The 16,864-nt window shown below is 46.0% G+C and overlaps 1 protein-coding gene across 3 annotated transcripts in view; it reads left to right on the top strand.

The window, feature by feature from the left end:
• Positions 1-16,864, top strand: part of Tmprss2 (transmembrane serine protease 2) — a 37,199-nt gene that overhangs the window by 3,493 nt on the left and 16,842 nt on the right. For 2 of the 3 annotated variants that reach the window (XM_021660850.2, XM_060370842.1), the window contains exons 2-5: positions 4,093-4,156; positions 6,567-6,786; positions 11,913-11,999; positions 12,677-12,796. In XM_021660850.2, coding sequence (XP_021516525.2) covers positions 4,142-4,156; positions 6,567-6,786; positions 11,913-11,999; positions 12,677-12,796 — 442 coding nt within the window. In that variant the 5' untranslated portion in view covers positions 4,093-4,141. The remainder of the gene's footprint in view (positions 1-4,092; positions 4,157-6,566; positions 6,787-11,912; positions 12,000-12,676; positions 12,797-16,864) is intronic. The other variant, XM_021660851.2, reaches the window with a different exon arrangement.

The following is a 16,864-nucleotide window of genomic DNA, read 5'->3' as shown; positions in this document are numbered from 1 at the left end:
TGTGTGAGTGTGTGTGCATTTGTGTATCTGTGTACATATGTGTATGTGTGTCTGTGTGTGTGCATGTGTTTTTCTTCCTACTTTGCTTCCATATTGCTGTGATTAAACAAATAAAAAACACCATGACCAAAACAACCCCAGGAGAAAAAGGTTTATTTCAGTTAATAGTTTATAGTCCACCATCCAGGGAACTTAGGGCAGGAACATGGAGGCAGGAACTGAAGCAGAGACCATCAAGGAACTTTGCTTTGTGGTTTGTACCACATGGCTTGCTCAGCCTACTTTGACCACCTTCCCAGGGGTGACATTGCCAGTGGTGGGCTTGGGTCCTTTCACTTCTGCCATCAGTTAAGAAAAGTGCCCCATAGACTTGCCTATGGCACAGTCTGAGGGAGGCATTTTCTAAACTGAGATTTCCTCCTCACAGATGACCCTAGCTTGTCTCAAGTTGACAAAAAAATTAAGTGGTATAAGCACGTGAGTGCAAGTGCAAGTGTGCACACACACACGCTTGAACACATTTTTGTTATGGTACAAAAACAGATTTAATTTTCACCCTAAAAATCTTGTAATCTCCTTGGAACAAGGCATTCAGAGAAAAAGAAACACCAATGCACAGACGATGGGGCCACCTCTTCAGAGGTGTTTTGACTTTCTCCCTCTAATTTCCAGAGCTAGCACTCCATCCAACAAGGCAGGCCCAGCCACTCATCTGCAGTACACCAGCAAAAGAGACAAGTCATTGCTAAGAGCATTGAAAGGGGACCTGTTCAGTGTGGTTACATTGGGAGGAGGAACAAATAAAGGGGGCCAGTGACCCCAGGTCCATTTTGGGAGTCCTTGCATGAGATTCATGTTTAAACAGAGAACGAAGTGTTCAAAAAGCAGTCCTGGTCAAGATATGGTCCTGCATATCTGACCCATCATTGTCTCAGAACTGTGTGAAATCTCTGCTGGGAAGCAAGTTCCTCTGGCTTCCACCAGGCTTCAGCCTTTTGTTTCTCTACATTGGGGTTCCTGAGAAACTCTTGGGTTTTTGAGGCAGGTTTTCTCTGTGTAGCTCTGGCTGACTTGGAACTTGCTTTGTAGACCATGCTGGCCTTGACCGCCTGACCCTGCCTCCTGAGTGCTGGGAATAAAGATGTGTACCATCAAGCCCAGACCTGAGGAACTCTTAGTTCTCCCAGGTCCACTGTTTCAACAGTCTGACAGTACAAGTGTCCCTCCTTAAATGTCCTCTCCCCTGCCAGGGCAGTATGCCCATGTCTGAATGTCTCAGACCTCCACTCCATACTACCACTGACTAGCTTTCCTAATAGTGGACTGTGTCCCTAAGAAAAGAGGATGATGTGACCTGAGCCTCGTTTCTCTTCAGTGTGTTTACTGGCTGCACGGTGTCTGGTGGTGGCATGTGGTGACACAGGTGGAAGAAAGAAGCAGATTCTGGGGATCTCTTCCCACTTCTAGCAGCTTGAACAGCACCTGGCACTCTGGGGGCTTCATGAAAGAGCCAACACATGTGAGACAGAGTGTGATGATGTCAGTGGACTGCAGTTATTGGGGCAATCCCATACTTTTGCATGTAAGCTAGTAACAATGAGTCTGTTCTCACCCAGCTATGTCCTCAGGTAAAATTAGTTTTATTCAATCAAGACTAAGGTAATACTGTGTACCTATATCGATCACGTTATTGCTACATTTACTCAGTGCTCCTGAGATTATTATAAAAGGCTGCTTCTCTTTTCTATCTTGATAGAGAACTGAGGAATAGGATCTTCTCAGGTCACAGCTAGAAAGAGATTGAATCTAGGTTGAGATCCAAGTTCCACCTAATGCTTAATCCCCAGTGTCATAGCTGCTAGCTATGTAGTGTTGTGTTCTGTGTACCTAAATGTCAGGCTCGTATGTAGTGTAGTGCAGGTATGTGTATGTGTTCATGTGTGTGTATAGGTGTGCATACAGATGTGTGCATGTGTAGAGATCCAGAGGTGGGTGCTGGGTGTCTTCCTCAGTCACTTTCCACTTTAATTTTGATATATTACTGAGCTGGGAGCTCACTGAATGGGCAAAAGTATCTATTTATGTCCTCAGGATTCTCCTGGCTCTGCCTCCCTCACACTTTGTCCAATGATCATCTTCCCAGAACTCAAGTATCTGGTTCTTACAGATGAAAAGGGCTTATCATGATGTCTGAACTCCTTCCAGCCGTCCCTGGCATATCATCTGGTGAATAGGTGACTCCCCAGGATCGTTTCTTAGAATAGTTTTGAACCACCTCACATCCATCTGGGAGGAGTGAAACAAAGCCCTCATAGAGAGAATAACAATGAAAAAAATAATGCACCAACCCTCATTAAAGCAAGGTGAGGACTAATGGATTCAGGAACATCTCAGCAGATGGATGGACCAGGCAGGCAGCCAATGATGAAAAGACTGCTTTGATTCCCAATGCAGCAAGGGAGAATGGGAGCTATGGCCATGGAGCAGAATATCTATGGATGAGAAATCAGGAAGAGATGACGCAGGTGAGAGGGATCTGGCTAGCCTTACTTGACAGGGTTCTTGCTGAAGGCAGGCCAGGTTTACCAGGTATCCTTTGAGGATGTAGAGGACTAGGAATACTTTCAAGTGTAGATTCTTAGTAACTGATTTATCAAGGTTTCATCAAACTACATTTTCTGTGTAAGAGTGCACAGAGGTTCTGAAGCTTGGCGAAAGAGTCTGTTGTTAGAGAACAATGATGGGAGAGATGGCTTCCTTAAGTAAGGGACTTTATGCTGATGGTGTCTCTGGCTGTTATTGATTTTTCACACATGGCTACATATGAAATGACCCAAGGAATTCTTTTCATAACCACAGAGTTGGTCAAAGCAATTAGTTTGGCATTGTTTTCTGTTAGGGTTTAGGATAGTAAACAGATTGGGGGTGGCTGTGTATATCATGCACCTTTTCTTGCTTGTGATGAATAACTGACAGAAGAATCCAGAGGCAAAAGGATTTATTATGGATCACTGTTCATGGCTGGAAAGATGTGGCCCAGGATCAGCTCTTGTCTGCAGTAGTAGGAGCATGAAGCTGCTTGCTGACATCCTAGTACCTCAGGAAGCAGGACCTCTAGCCAGAAGTAGAGCCAGAGAGCAGAGCTTGCCTGGAGGCCTCAAGCCCCATGCCTTTAGCCTGTATCCAAAAGGCTCTGTGCCCTTCTGAAACAGCACCACTAGTGGGGATGCCATTTCACATTCAAACTGTAACATTGTGTTATAAGAACATAATATTTCCTAAAGCTTGGGCAACCCTGTGAGGCTTATGTAGAAAAGACAAACAAATGTGACCCGTCTCTGGTGTTCAGTTATAGGCCACCAGTTCCATGCAGGCATCTGCATGAACACACCTATAGAATTCTGTAGAGTGTGTGTTCAATCTGATCCTCTGCTCTTCCGCTCTCTGTGCACATTTGCAATGAAACTCATCTTAACAAATGTATCAACCATGCTATCCACTTTGCATAGACAGAGCTGAGCTATCAGGCTGGTTCAGTTATTTGTCTGAGAATGCTTTTGAGAAAAGCCTCCAGTAGGAGGTAGCCCAGGTCTTTCCCTTTCAGGCTCTTCATTACCCTCTATGGGGTGGGTGAGGTTTTGATGTTTGTTTTTGGTGGTTCTTGTTTGTTTTTCTCCTATGATTCTTCCTTTTGGTGGGTTGTATATGGGAGGAGCCATTACTGGCCCCCTACTGAGAACAACATAAGTGTAGAAGGGCTTGGAGTCACAGGCTCAGTCTGGGTGCTCCCATGAAGGCAGGGTTCTCTTCCTGTCCTCATTTCTTCAAGGTCATGCAGGCTCTCCTGGCCACAGTAGTTCAACTTGTATTCCATTCCCACTCATGAGTTTCTCTGTACCCCAGAGGAAGACAGTAGATTCCTTGGCATAAACACACCAGGAATGAAGAGGCATGAGAAGACATAGGTGAAGTGAAGGCGCAAGGCCAAGCAGGGGAGAACTGTATCTTGCTCTGGTACAATGTGACCTTCACCCAGAGTCTTCCACAGCTAAACTGCATTGAAATACGCCTGTGTGTGCTTCTTTCCTGTAGGTCACCTGGAAGAAGCCAGATACCTCCTCATGCTGCTGACACAGCCAGGATGGCATTGAATTCAGTAAGTGGGTAGTTCTTACATCTTTGGCCTTTTCCTTGTTCCTTCATCCCTCTGTTATCTTCCACAGGTGTTCATCAGTAATTTTAAGAGCTGTGTGTAGGAACAGGTGGCCCTTTGGACATTGTTCAAGCTGTTCTATTGCTATGAAGAGACACTGTGACTAAGGCAACTCTTACACATAAAAACATTTAATTATGGGCTTGCTTACAGTTTCATAGGTTTAGTCCGTTATCATCTTGGTAGGGAATATAGTGGCATACTTCTGGTGCAGGAGCTGAGAGTTCTATATTCTGATCTACAGGAAGCCTATCCCCAGTGATACACTTCATCCACCAAGGCTACACCTCCTAACTCTTCTAATCCTTTCAAAGAGTTCCACTCCCAAGTGACTAAGCATTCAAATATATGAACCTATAGTGGCATTCTTATTCAAACTACCACAGTTGTGTTGGAAAGGGTGAGACATGGATGGAGCCCAATATGGCACAGGGTGTCTGAAAAGCCACCACTGCTGGACAGAAGCTGGGATTGCTACATTGTGTGTGCTCCCTTTCTCCTTCAAGGGCAATGGGTGTGCATACAAGAGAGGCAGGATGGGGCAGAGGGCATGAGTTTAGGGATGAAAGTCCGTGATGGTGCTGTCAATGTCTGCCTATCAATAACTGCGGATCAGCCACACCTGAGTAAGGCATTGGGTGGTCCATTCCTGCTGGGAGCCTACTACTTAGGGCAATAAAAGCAGTTGTCTTTGTCATCCTCAAGCCTGACCAGTCCACCTTCCACACGCACAAATACTTAGGATTATTTCTCTAGGTTCTGTAAATATATTTGTATTTATACAGAGAGATAGATACATATATAGATACATATATGGATACATATACACATACATACATAGATGCCAGTGTCTCATTTTATGAGTCTCTGGTACTTAGTTTTTTACTGGATTCCTTCATAATTTAAGTGCTACATCCAGAACAAAGTGCTTGGTGTATCTCAGCCTTTACTGCTGGGGAGGTGGTTTGGATCTGGACCAGACACTCACTTAATTTCTCAATCTGGAGTGTGTGTCTAGATGAGGGATGGCTTTCACTGTCCCCCAAACCCTGCTTCAAGTCATAATCTTTTGAAGGAGAGTGCTTGTGAGTTATTAAGCACAGATTGTTAACCTTGGAGTGTTCATGTTTCCCTGCTTAAAATTCTCAACTTTAGGCCAGCAAGACAGTTCTATAAGGTAGAGATGACCTGCATTCAGTCTTTGGGATCCACAGGGTAGAAGGAGACAACTGATTTTCACAAGTTGTCCTCTGATCCCTCTTTACACACATGTGCAGCATACACAATAAATAAATTAGTTTTTAAAAATCTATATTTAGTGGTCCCTACTGAGGATACCTGTTTCCAGAGGATGTTTCTGTCATACCTGAGGCCCATGAGAGAGCCTGAGCAGAAAGGGAGCTGGAGAGTTTTAGGTAAGAACCATTAGACATGGATGAGGGTAACTGGGGCCTCTAGGAGAGGTGCAGCCACTAAGAGAGTGAGGAAAGTAGAAATAAGAACGGCAAGCTCTGAAGTCCTGAGGGACTGCTAGGGGTGTGACTTGCGAGTACAGCTAGGGGAAGGTCTTGAGAAATGGGCTAAGTAAAAGGACTGGCACCCTAGCAGATTCACACAGCACATACTTTGACTGCCAAGTTCCCCTGAAAAGGCACCTGTTCCCTCAGCACCAGGACGTATACACTGCATAGGGATGCTTACAACCCTCTAGTGAGAGCAGTTGGGTAAATGACTGCCAACTACAGCTGCATAAGAAAAAGGGCTCTGGAAGAGAATGGCCAGAGAAGCCTGCATCTTGGATTTGTTCCTTCTAGTAGTTTCTTAAGTCAGCTGAAAAGTGTGTATTTACCACACCTGAGGTTGCACACAGAATCTGAATGTGGGGGCTCTTCAGCAGATGGGTTCTCAGATATGAACTATTCTGAACCTTGACATCAGCCTGGCTCATGGCTTCACAACTCAACCCCTCCCGGGGGGGGGGAGGTGGTGGTATGGAGGAAGAACCAGAGCAATAGGAGTCTAGCTCAGTGACTTTTTACCCCAAACTTGTGTGCTTTTTTTTTTTTTTAATAACAAAATCTCAATTATCCCAGTCACCTTTTTCTTTTATTTCAAAGAACAGATAATGGAAACAAATGAATCAGGCAACCAGAGCCAATGAAACACACATTGTTGAACATTCTCGTTAACTCAGAAAGGGTCTAGTTTTTCTAAGTGAGTTACTGTGAAGCCAGAGTGCTTGATGAATCTGCTGGTCTCTCCCTGTCTAGTGGAAATGTAAAGAAATGCTAATTTTCCAAGCCTTTGCGGTGAGTGAGAGCTGTAACTGCTTTATCTCCTTTACCACGTTTAGGGGTCGCCTCCAGGAATTGGACCTTACTATGAGAACCATGGGTATCAGTCTGAGCACATCTATTCCCCGAGGCCACCTGTGGCTCCCAGTGGCTACAGCCTGTATCCAGCCCAGTGCTACCCATCTCCAGTGCCCCAGTATGCCCCGAGGGTTACAACGCAAGCCTCAACACCTGTCATCCACACAGAGCCCGAGTCCTCAGGGATACTGTGCACCTCAAGTAAGACTCTTTAGCATTGTACCTCAAGGGCCTAGAGTTTCTGGGTCTGCCTTCTCTTGTGGTCTCTCATTTTTTCCTTTTTGTCACAAACTCTGCACTGGCAGCAGGGCCAGTCTTTTCTGCCTGCCTTTCACTCTCCGGCTGGTCAGAGTCATGGGCACTAGACTCACCTCTCTTTGGCAGGGAGAGACCTTCCTGTCCCCTTGCCTTTGGTGCAGCACCCCTGTGTGTTTGCCCAGCTCAGCTGGGCTTTTAGGACAAGGTTTCTCAGTCCCTTCTTGCCTCCATGCTTGTGGATGTGTTGTTTTGAATCAATAGTAAGCACTCAGGGTTGAGAGTGAACTATCTGTCATGTTATTGATGTGCTCAGAATACAGAGGGTTTGAGGTAAAGCTGCCTCCTGTGACCAGCTGGGAATCTGCTTCCACTCTCTCTCCTCTGCAGGCACCTCCCCCATGTGGGGGTTTCTCTCCTTCCAGAGCCTGTTCATGTCCTTCCTAGGGGAGCCGGGCTGCCCTTCCCATGGCACAGTTGCCTTCCCACTCCCGGTCACCCATGTTCAGCAGATACCAAACAGATACTGTGCTATACTGGGAATAGCACAGAAATGGGACGTATCATGCCTCTCCCTAGCCCTGAAACCTCAGAACAGTGCTCAAGGCTGAATATGAAAGCTGAATCTCATTACCCTCTCCTTTGGCCATTTCACTCAACAGGGCACTCTCTCTGTTCAGACACCTGGTCCTGTGTCCTTCCACCTTTTAGTTCGGGATGTGTCCAGTGTTGTCTGTTTGGTTTAGAGGATACCAGTGGCTCTGCTGATAAGCTGTCTTTTTAGATTTATTTTTTTTATTTTTTGTGTGTGAGAGCATGTGTATGTTACATGTGCGCAGGTGCTTCTGGAGGCCAGAAGAAGGTGTTGGATCCTCTGGAGCTGGGGTTGCAGGTATTGCAGCTGTTTGTAAACCACTCAACATGAGTGCTGGGAAATGAACCTGGTCCTCTGGAAGAGCAGTACATGTTCCTAACTTATGGATATCTCTCCAGAGCCACATAAGCTTTTTAATGGATAGTTTTTGTTTTATGAAATGAGCACCTGTCTGTGTGTATCATGCACAGTTCTAGGTTGATAAGGAAGTGAGTTCTGTGGGCCATCCATCGCTTCATCAGCAATTAAGTGATAGGCCTTAGGCCTCGGGGATCTGTCTATTCTGTTTAGATCTTTCTGGCTCTCCTGCTATCCCTATCCTACTTATCTCTACTGTTTGAACCTCTTCATGGCTCTTCTGTCCTTTGCTGTGCTCCTCCTCTATTTTCTTGCCCTCTTCCCTATTTCTATGAACCCCTTTGGGCTAGCTAGGCAAGATACAGAATGTCTGGCCTTCACTCACCATGGTGGCTGGAAGAAAGCCAGGGCAAGGACCCTGTTAGTTGTCAGAAGCCAAACGGTCCCGTGTAAGGCTGCACCTCCAAAAAGAATGTCCCCCTGTCAGTGGCTAGCCCAGTAGGCAGAAGGGCCCCACTGTACCCTACTGAGTACTTTCACATTCCAAGGGAGTAATCAGGAGTGACAGACACAGGGAAAGGAACATGTAGTTTTCTACCAATTGCCTGTATATTGGAAGCATACACACTGGGGTGTGATTTTCCACTATAAACCCGCACTGTAAAACCTCTGGCTGTGCTTTGATGGCCAGGCTTTCAGTCCATCATTAGCCTTCCAGAAGTCCAGACTGATGCCCATGTACCATGAACTGGAAAGTAATTTAGTAATTTTATTTTATTATTTTTTTCCACTAACTTTGATAATGTTTGTTAAATCACATTTTTGGGGTTGGAGTAATGGCTTAGCAGTGAAGAGCATAAGCTTTTCTCACAGAGCACCTGAGTTGCTGTACATCTCTAGCTGGAAAGAATCCAGTGACACACACACACACACACACACACACACACACTCCAAAAGAAAAATGAAAAAGAAAACATGTTGACATATAAGACATCAAAAAGTTGACATTTTTGCCAGAATCCATGTCCCACATTACTTTGGCAGCACTGAGTCAGAAGTCAGGAGTGGAAGGACATTCTGCTTTAGATTTACCTGTTTGCTTTAGCAACTGTCATGGAACTTTCTTGTGTGCACCTGCAAGAGCCTTTAAAGAATTCAAAGTCAACAGTCCTGTGGTGCAGACGCCATAGGGCTGAGTCAACAGGCTGTGCTGGTAAGAATGGATGTACATGAACGGTGGCCCGAGATTGAACCCTGCAAGTGCACGCTATGGAGACCACAGCTGGTGACAAATTTCTGTTCAGAGGTGAAATGGGTGCTTATTGCTGCAGACATGGTCCTGAGCAAACCAGCCAGACTGCGACTCCACACATGCCCCAACCAGAAGTGAGGGACACCTGATTTAATCTCCTTTACTCACCAGCCAAGTTACTGATTTAGTGTTTGTTTTTTTCCCCTGAGCTAGGCTCCTGAACATGCTAGGCAAATGTTTACCTCTGAGCCACATGGCCAGCTTTAAGCAAGTTATTTTATCTCAGATGCAATGGCATGCGGATAAGTTCCCCAAAGAGGAAAGCGTGCTTGGTAATTCATCAGTTGAGCCATCAGGAATTTCTCCTATGGGTTTCTGGGTGGCTCCACCCTGCTGCCTGAAGGCATAGTCACCCCTCACTGCATTTTGATAAAATCTCTGCCTGGTAAGGTTTTCAGCCCTGGGCCTGCCTGTGGAGCTGCTGGGAGTGCAGGTTGCCCACAGGAGCACAGTCCCTGGGATGTTGACCAGTCTCTAGCAACTCTTTGAAAGCTGTTCATACTGTCAGCAGGACACAGTAACCAGGCGAAAGCAAGCCTTTCAGTTCTTTTTTGGTTTTTCAAGACTGGGTTTCCCTGCATAGCCTTGGCTATCCTGGATTTTGTAGACCAGGCTGGCCTCGAACTCACAGCGATCTGTCTCTTCTCTCCAAGAGTTCTGAGGTTACAGGTGTGCACTACCACACTTGGTTTAAGCCTTCCAGCTCCAAGCAGGTTAGTTGGGTCTTTTAGCTCCAGAGCCCAATTTGCCCCTGCCCTGCTGTCTTCTGGAAGCACAGTACATACAGCCAAGTCCCTCCCCTGACAGCACTCTTTAGCCTGGGAGTGCCTGTTTCAGTATTTTCCCTGCCCTGTATTCCACCTCTCTGTCTTTCTTCCAGGGAAAGTTCCAGGGACCCCCCAGAGATTGGGACTTCACCTAGAGAGAGAGTTGCTGGGAGTGACTGACCCCTCACTATCAGAGGCCAACTTTCAGAATCTTTGGGGTCCCTTTCCTGTCATCTGTCTCTTTCTTCTGAACCTTGATGCTACTTTTGGCTCAGACCTCTACCTAGCAGGACTACCTGTTTGTTACAGCTGGAGAAATCAGTGAGCTACTGGAAAATAATTGTCTAAATTATTTTATTCTTAGCTGAGTTTTTATTTTATGAGCGCCTGCATATATGTATGTGCACCACATGCGTGCAGTGCCCCCAGAGGCCAGCAGAGTGCACTGGATCCCTTCGAACTGGAGCCAGGGACAGTTGTGAGTTACTAAGTGTGTACTAGCAACTGCACCCAGATCTGCAAAAGCAACAAGTGTTCTTAACTACTGAGCCATCTCTCCATTTCCTTCTTTGTTTTCATTTTTAAACATTTATTTCTTTGTTTGTGGGTGAGGTGCCACAGAATGTGTAGAGGTCAGAGTAGCCTGTTGGATTCAACCCTCTCCCCACCATGTAGGTTTTGGGGACCAAACTTTGGTCATCAGGCTTGGCAGTAAGTGCCTTTACCTGTCAAGCCAGCTTGCCAACCTCAGTGTGGCAACTGAGTGCTTCAATTTATACGCTTTAGCTTAATTCCACTTAACTGTAATTACTGAAAGTGTCAGTAGCAATAAGTGGCTAGTAGCTGTCAAATATGACAGGGTTATTTCAGCAGCCATGGAAAAAATAGGTGCTCCTCCTGGAGCTCCCCCTGGCAGCCCCATGATGCTGGGGGCAACATTATATGACTCGTGCTGGCAGGTTGCTGAAATCAGGCAGCTCTCCTCTTTGAGTGGGTTGTTTTGTTTGTTTGTTTTGTTTCATTTTAGATTTATTTATACAGTATTCTGCCTGCACGTATGTGTACACACCAGTAGAGGGCACCAGATCTCATTATAGATGGTTGTGAGCCACCATGTAGTTGCAAGGAATTGAACTCAGGACCTTTGGAAGAGCAGACACTGCTCTCAACTGCTGAGCCACCTCTCTGGCCTCTTTGAGCTGTTTTTGTTTTTGTTTTTAGTGTGAATACTGGTGTACATTCATATCCTTCCTGAACTGTCCTATTGTTTTAAGAACTTACGCTTGCTTAATTTCAAATTGGAGCTTTAACTTCCATGCCCCTGAGCATGTATTTTATGCTACAGAAGCACTGAGACTCCCAAGTGATGCCCTTAATATTCAAACTGACATTTGTATGCATGTGGGCAATACTATTTCTTGGGGTGGGTATGCAGTTCAGTGGTAGAGCATATGCCTAGCATGAGTGAGTTCCTGGGCTTGATCCTTAGCAGCACAAAAACAAATGAATAAATCTAATGTGGTATATAAATGGCCACACGTATAGAAGCTAAACTAGAATTTTTAACTTAATGACAATGTGAAAGTATACTTATAAAACCATTCTACTTTTCAGTTATGACGAGGTAATGCATAATCTAGCACCTTATAATGAACAGACTTCTGGCTGGGTGGTTTTCCCAGCTGTAGGTAATGCAAGAGTTTCTCAGCAAGTTTAACAGTGCCCAGGTTAAGCGGGCTCATGGCTATGTTCCACCATAGTGCACTTTGGACTTGGACTTCTGATCTCTTCCCTTCCTGCTTCTCCTCCTTCTCTTTGGTGTCTTGAGATAGGAGCTCGTGTGTTCCAGGCTGGCCTTAAACTCCTGTCCCTGTCCTGCTCACCTCCTGAGTCCTAGTATTATAGGCAGGCATGAAGTCATGCCCAGCTTGATTTGTGATACTTTCAAGTTGAGTGGCTTTGTGGTAACTCTGGGATGTTAAAGGTGTGGCAGAAGGACCTCTTCTCAGAATGCTGATCTGAGCAATCCTCTCTTCTGCAGAGACTAAGAGATCACTGTGTGTCGCCCTTGCCGTGGGCACTGTCCTCGCAGGTGCTGCTGTGGCTGCTGTTGTGCTTTGGAGGTTCTGTAAGTTTGGGGCTGGGTGCTGCCACTATGTGCATCGCTGTGACTATGACCCTTCTCCCCAAGCTGGAGGATCCACCTGATGCCTCCCAATTTTGTCTCCCTTGTGAGCAAGGCTGCCCTTTCCTCCTTTTTCTCCACACACTTGTTCAAGTCTATGCTTCTGCTTCCTCTAACCTGTGGCTGGTAGAAATGCTAAACTCCCATCTAAGTACCAACCATGCTGTACCCTGCTGAGCTTCTGAGATTAAGTGAGATGGGGCATGTTCAAGGAGGCATAGCCATAGCCTGACCCTTATATACCACTGCACAGCTGTGGTGTCCTTGGCTGGGAGTCCCCTCCCCATGCCACGTTTATAGTTGAAGCCTCTGTTCTTGCCTTTGGGCTGGGGTAATGCAGACTCATGGACACCTGGTGCCCCCTGAGGTCCCCTGGATGGCAGAGAGAAGGTGTGAGTGTGTCCATATGCAAGCACCCTTTCCATTGGCTCTACAGAAGACAGTGTCCAATCCTAGCTCCATGTGTATGTAGGTGGCAATGGCATGCCTCTTCCTTATGAGGAGGTGGTTTCTCCTGTTCACTGGGCTTGAGGGTGAATGACAAGACGCCTGTGGGCTCTGCAGTTCCTTGGATGCCCAGCCTGATGAATTTTCCTCCCTTTCTCCTGATCAAATGCCAGGGGCTAGCAAGTGCTCTACGTCTGAGATGGAGTGTGGGTTGTCAGGCATCTGCATCAGCCCCTCTCTCTGGTGTGACGGGACATCGCATTGCCCCAATGGGGAAGACGAGAACCGGTGTGGTGAGTTGGCCCTGGCTCAGAAAGCACTGGGCTCTGTATGTCTGCCATAGCAGCAGCTGGGAGACAGCCAGGCAGGTGCTAAGCTTAGGATCTTGATAGCATTTCTAGATCTGTACCACACTGAGTGATGGGGAGGTGACAAAGCCAGCAAGGACTCAGTAACTCAAACACACACGTTTCCACCTCCCACTGGATGACAGTTAAAACAAGCAGACTGTTGAAAATATGAAGTTGGGGTGCACTATGCTGGTTTTAAAATTAGCTGCCTTCAAGGTTATGCCCACTGTAATAGCAGTAAACAAGTATATTTGCTTTTCTCCCCCCTTTCAATTAATTACTTAATAATTGACAAGCTAAGCTTATGTTACATTTATCATGGCATCACCTTCCCTGTCATACACATAGTAAATATATTTTTTATTTTAAAAATAAAAATACAAAATTAAAACGTCAAAGGAATATTGCCTTGTGCCTGTGTCATTAAAACGTTGAACATAACAAGTGCTGGGGAGGGCAAAGAGAGAAGGGAGCCTCCGAAATCGCCAATGGGAATGTATTATGTCAGTAAGGAAGAACACTATGGAGGCGCCTTGAAACCACAGAATTAGCACATGAGCAAGCAATCCAACCTTTCAAAACCAACTTAATTATTCATCAGCTGGTACACGGATGAAGAAATGTGGAACATGTACACAGTTTTTGAAGCTGACTTCAAAGACAGGCAAGAGGCTGGGCCCAAGAAACACAGCTGAGGAGCAGGGCTGTGCTAATCATGTTCCAGAGCCTGAAGCTGGCCTTTTGACGTCCCAGCATTGTGGCCAAGCCTCTGTCTGCCTGGTATTCACTCCACATTGAAGGGTGATGAGGTGACACAGACCCTGTGTTTCCCTAGCTCTGCAGCTGACAGTGAGCTGCTGTCTTGCCTGAAACAGCTGTCCTTGCTTTTCTGTCTTTCTTGGCACTGATTCCCCAAGCACTGCCTGTACCTAGGGGCTGAGGCTTCCTGTTAACCTCAGCTGTATCCCAACCCAGGAGCCATTCTCCTGAATGGGAAGTTCATATTGTTGTCCCAGTCTCTCCGGGGATCTCCCGTGCTTTGCCATCCCCCCCAAGCGCTCTCTAGTCCTCTTGGATTTGGGGCTAAAAACCCCACAGACCTGGTTGTCCAAGGTGGGTTTTGTTTCTAGGCTACTTTGGGTAGAGCAGCTTTCTGCTGCACCTGACCTCCATACCCCTATGTGAATTAGATTCTGTAGCATTGGCCCTGTCTCAGGGAAGTTCCCAGGGCAGAGTACTGGACTTCTGGGGTCCAGCTGTTGGCCCACTTGAGTGGACTTATGCCTGTTCTGTGGCCTGATTCCTCAGCAGGTGTGTGCTTGGGAGATAAAGTCCCACAGCTTATGATGACTTCTTTCCTCTCTTTTGGGTGACAGCAAGTGTCTTAGGCAAAGAGGACAGTGTCATGTGTCGGAGATGCTCCTCCACCTGTGTTGTATGAGCAATAAACTTCTACCATAGAAGTTTTCTGTTCATTTTATTTCAAACATGCCAACTTATACGACATATGCACATATACACAATCCATATGCATACCACTCACTACATGTACAAACATATTATACATGCATGTGTATCAGGTAGACACAGCACACTTTCACACATGAGCAATCACCATCGCCACAATACACACATATATACATAAGGCACACACACATACACACTCACACATACACACACACTGTTTGTGTGTATTTATACCTATTTATACCTGTTTGCCATACCTCCTTGGGTGGCATCTTTGCAAAGAAGCCATTTCATTTTTTGTGGGGATCTGAGCCCAAGTACTTTGTCCACAGGGTTTGTGGCTGAGCAGCCCACTTGGGTTGATATGCTGCTGTCACTGGTCACTCTCTGGTGGTCAATCCCACTCTGTGTCCAGGATGCAGTGCTTAGGTTGTGAATAGACAGTACGATGCCTTCTTAGGAGTTGAGCTGCTGGAAAGGCATCTCTGTTGATTGAGGTTTGAGTTTGTGCAGTTTGTAGTTTTCATGTAGAAAAGACAGGTGACCTGGCAAGGTGTGTCCTGTATAGATGAGAATAGCATACTTTCACTCTGTTGTTCATGTCTGCTTTTAAATGTGATATGTTTAAAAATGTGCATGGAATCTGAGTGTGGTGGAGCATGCCTTTAATCCTAGCACTCAGGAGGTAGAAGCAGGTGGATCTCTGTCTGTGAGTTTGAGGCCAGCCTGGTCTACAAAGCAAGTCTGAGGATAATCAGGGCTATTACGTTAAGAAACCCTGTCTGGAAAACAAAACAACAACAACAAAAAGGAGGATGTACATGATACTTTCTTCCCAAGGGTAGGGAGTGTGTGAACATGCATCAGAACCCACCAGTTCCTGATTCATCTGATTAATTTCGAGGCTTTCTCAAAACTGCCAGAAGGAAGAAAAAAAAAGAGAGAGAGAACTGTGATGTGATATGATTGTGGTCAACAGCCCTGTGTTTGGGAGTCACAGACAGATCCAGCCCTAAGTGTCCTCACCACAGACTAGAGAAGGGACCCAGCATGAGGAAGGGAGGCAAGTATCCTCCATTGGTAGTGGCGATGCTTTGTTAACCAGATCATCACCCTGGACACCACAAGTATGTACTTATCACTTATAGCTCTCTAAGACTTAGGAAAAAGCCTAACACTTACAGAAAAAAAATCTCCCTGGGAGCATGTCCTCATCATGCTGCCTCCCTCTTGCCTCCTCATCAGTTTTGGAAAGCAGACAGGAGGAAGGATACCTAACTCTTTTATCACTGTCCCTACCCTGCCATGCAGGCAGTTCCATCACTAACTGGAAACATACAGTTTCAGCTGCATTTAAGCACTTTAATTTTGAAAACACTGTTAGACCCGCAGAGAAAGGCCACCATGCCTCTCGAAATCACCCAGGCACTAACTCACACTGGTCACTGGGCCTGATCCCAAGAGCCAGAACTGTGAGTTTGTCTTGAATTTTATCTTTCCCTGCTGGTGACCACATGGGTTTTGACAAAGACATGTCAGTGGCTGTATACCTACACCCAGAATGCCCTACCCTAAGCCTCCTGGGCCCCGCACATTCCTCTCCCTGCAGTGTCCTCTAGCAGCCTCAGATCTTTGGTTGTCTCCATAGCTTACTTTTCTAGAATGTTCTGTGGTGGATACAGACCTTTTGGGTTGTGTTCGTTCTTTTTGCAGTATGTGGTTGGGATTTTCATGTGGCCTTTCATGGCTTTGTGGTTTCTCTTGGGTACTGAGAGACACTATATAGCCTAGCTCGTAGCAGAGTTTTATCTGTTCACAAAACACTGATGCTTTGTGGCTTCACTCGTAACTGGAGCCACAGAAGACAGTTGGACTCCAGAGTGGTCACTCTCTGGGAGGAGACTTTCTGATGTCAGGTCATTTGTCCAATCAGTCAGGGCCAAGACTGGACCCTATTGTTTCCCCTGATCACAAAGCCATGTTGATGTGCAGATGGGATACTATGCAGAATGACTCTCTTTGGTGTGGCACTGTTTTACAAGATTCTTCTTGTAAACTCCATAACCCTTTGGTGACCCACCAGTTTCCTGGGAGTCTGCTCTGAGTTGGCCACTCTCAGCATTCTATCAGATGACAAGTTCTTTGAATGCTGGGCTATACAGATCTCTCTGGAGACCAGAGCTGAGTAAGGAAGTGCCTAGCTGCATATAAATGTTTGTTCTTTCAGTGAAAGAGCAAAATGCACTGAACAGTTCAGCATTCATGTACTGGGGCACTTATCAGGGCCATGGGTGCTCTGCCAGGGTCTAGGATCTGGATGTGAGATCAATTTGTTCAAAATGAGGGCTTGATGAGGACTTTGTTTTGTTCTGTATTTCATTCTTTTTTTTTTTTTTAACCAGTGAGCTATCAACTATATCCCCAAAGCTGTTCTTGATGAATGTCTGAGCTGTGGTTTTTATACATTTGAACATGAGCAGCCCCTGCTATAGGCAGTTAAAGAGTATTCCATGTCCTCAGTTAGGCCCTTCTGTCTGCCTTGTT

This window comes from Meriones unguiculatus, chromosome 17 (genome assembly GCF_030254825.1).
Source record: "Meriones unguiculatus strain TT.TT164.6M chromosome 17, Bangor_MerUng_6.1, whole genome shotgun sequence".
Lineage (NCBI taxonomy): Eukaryota > Metazoa > Chordata > Mammalia > Rodentia > Muridae > Meriones > Meriones unguiculatus.
This window is presented reverse-complemented; position numbering and strand designations above follow the sequence as displayed.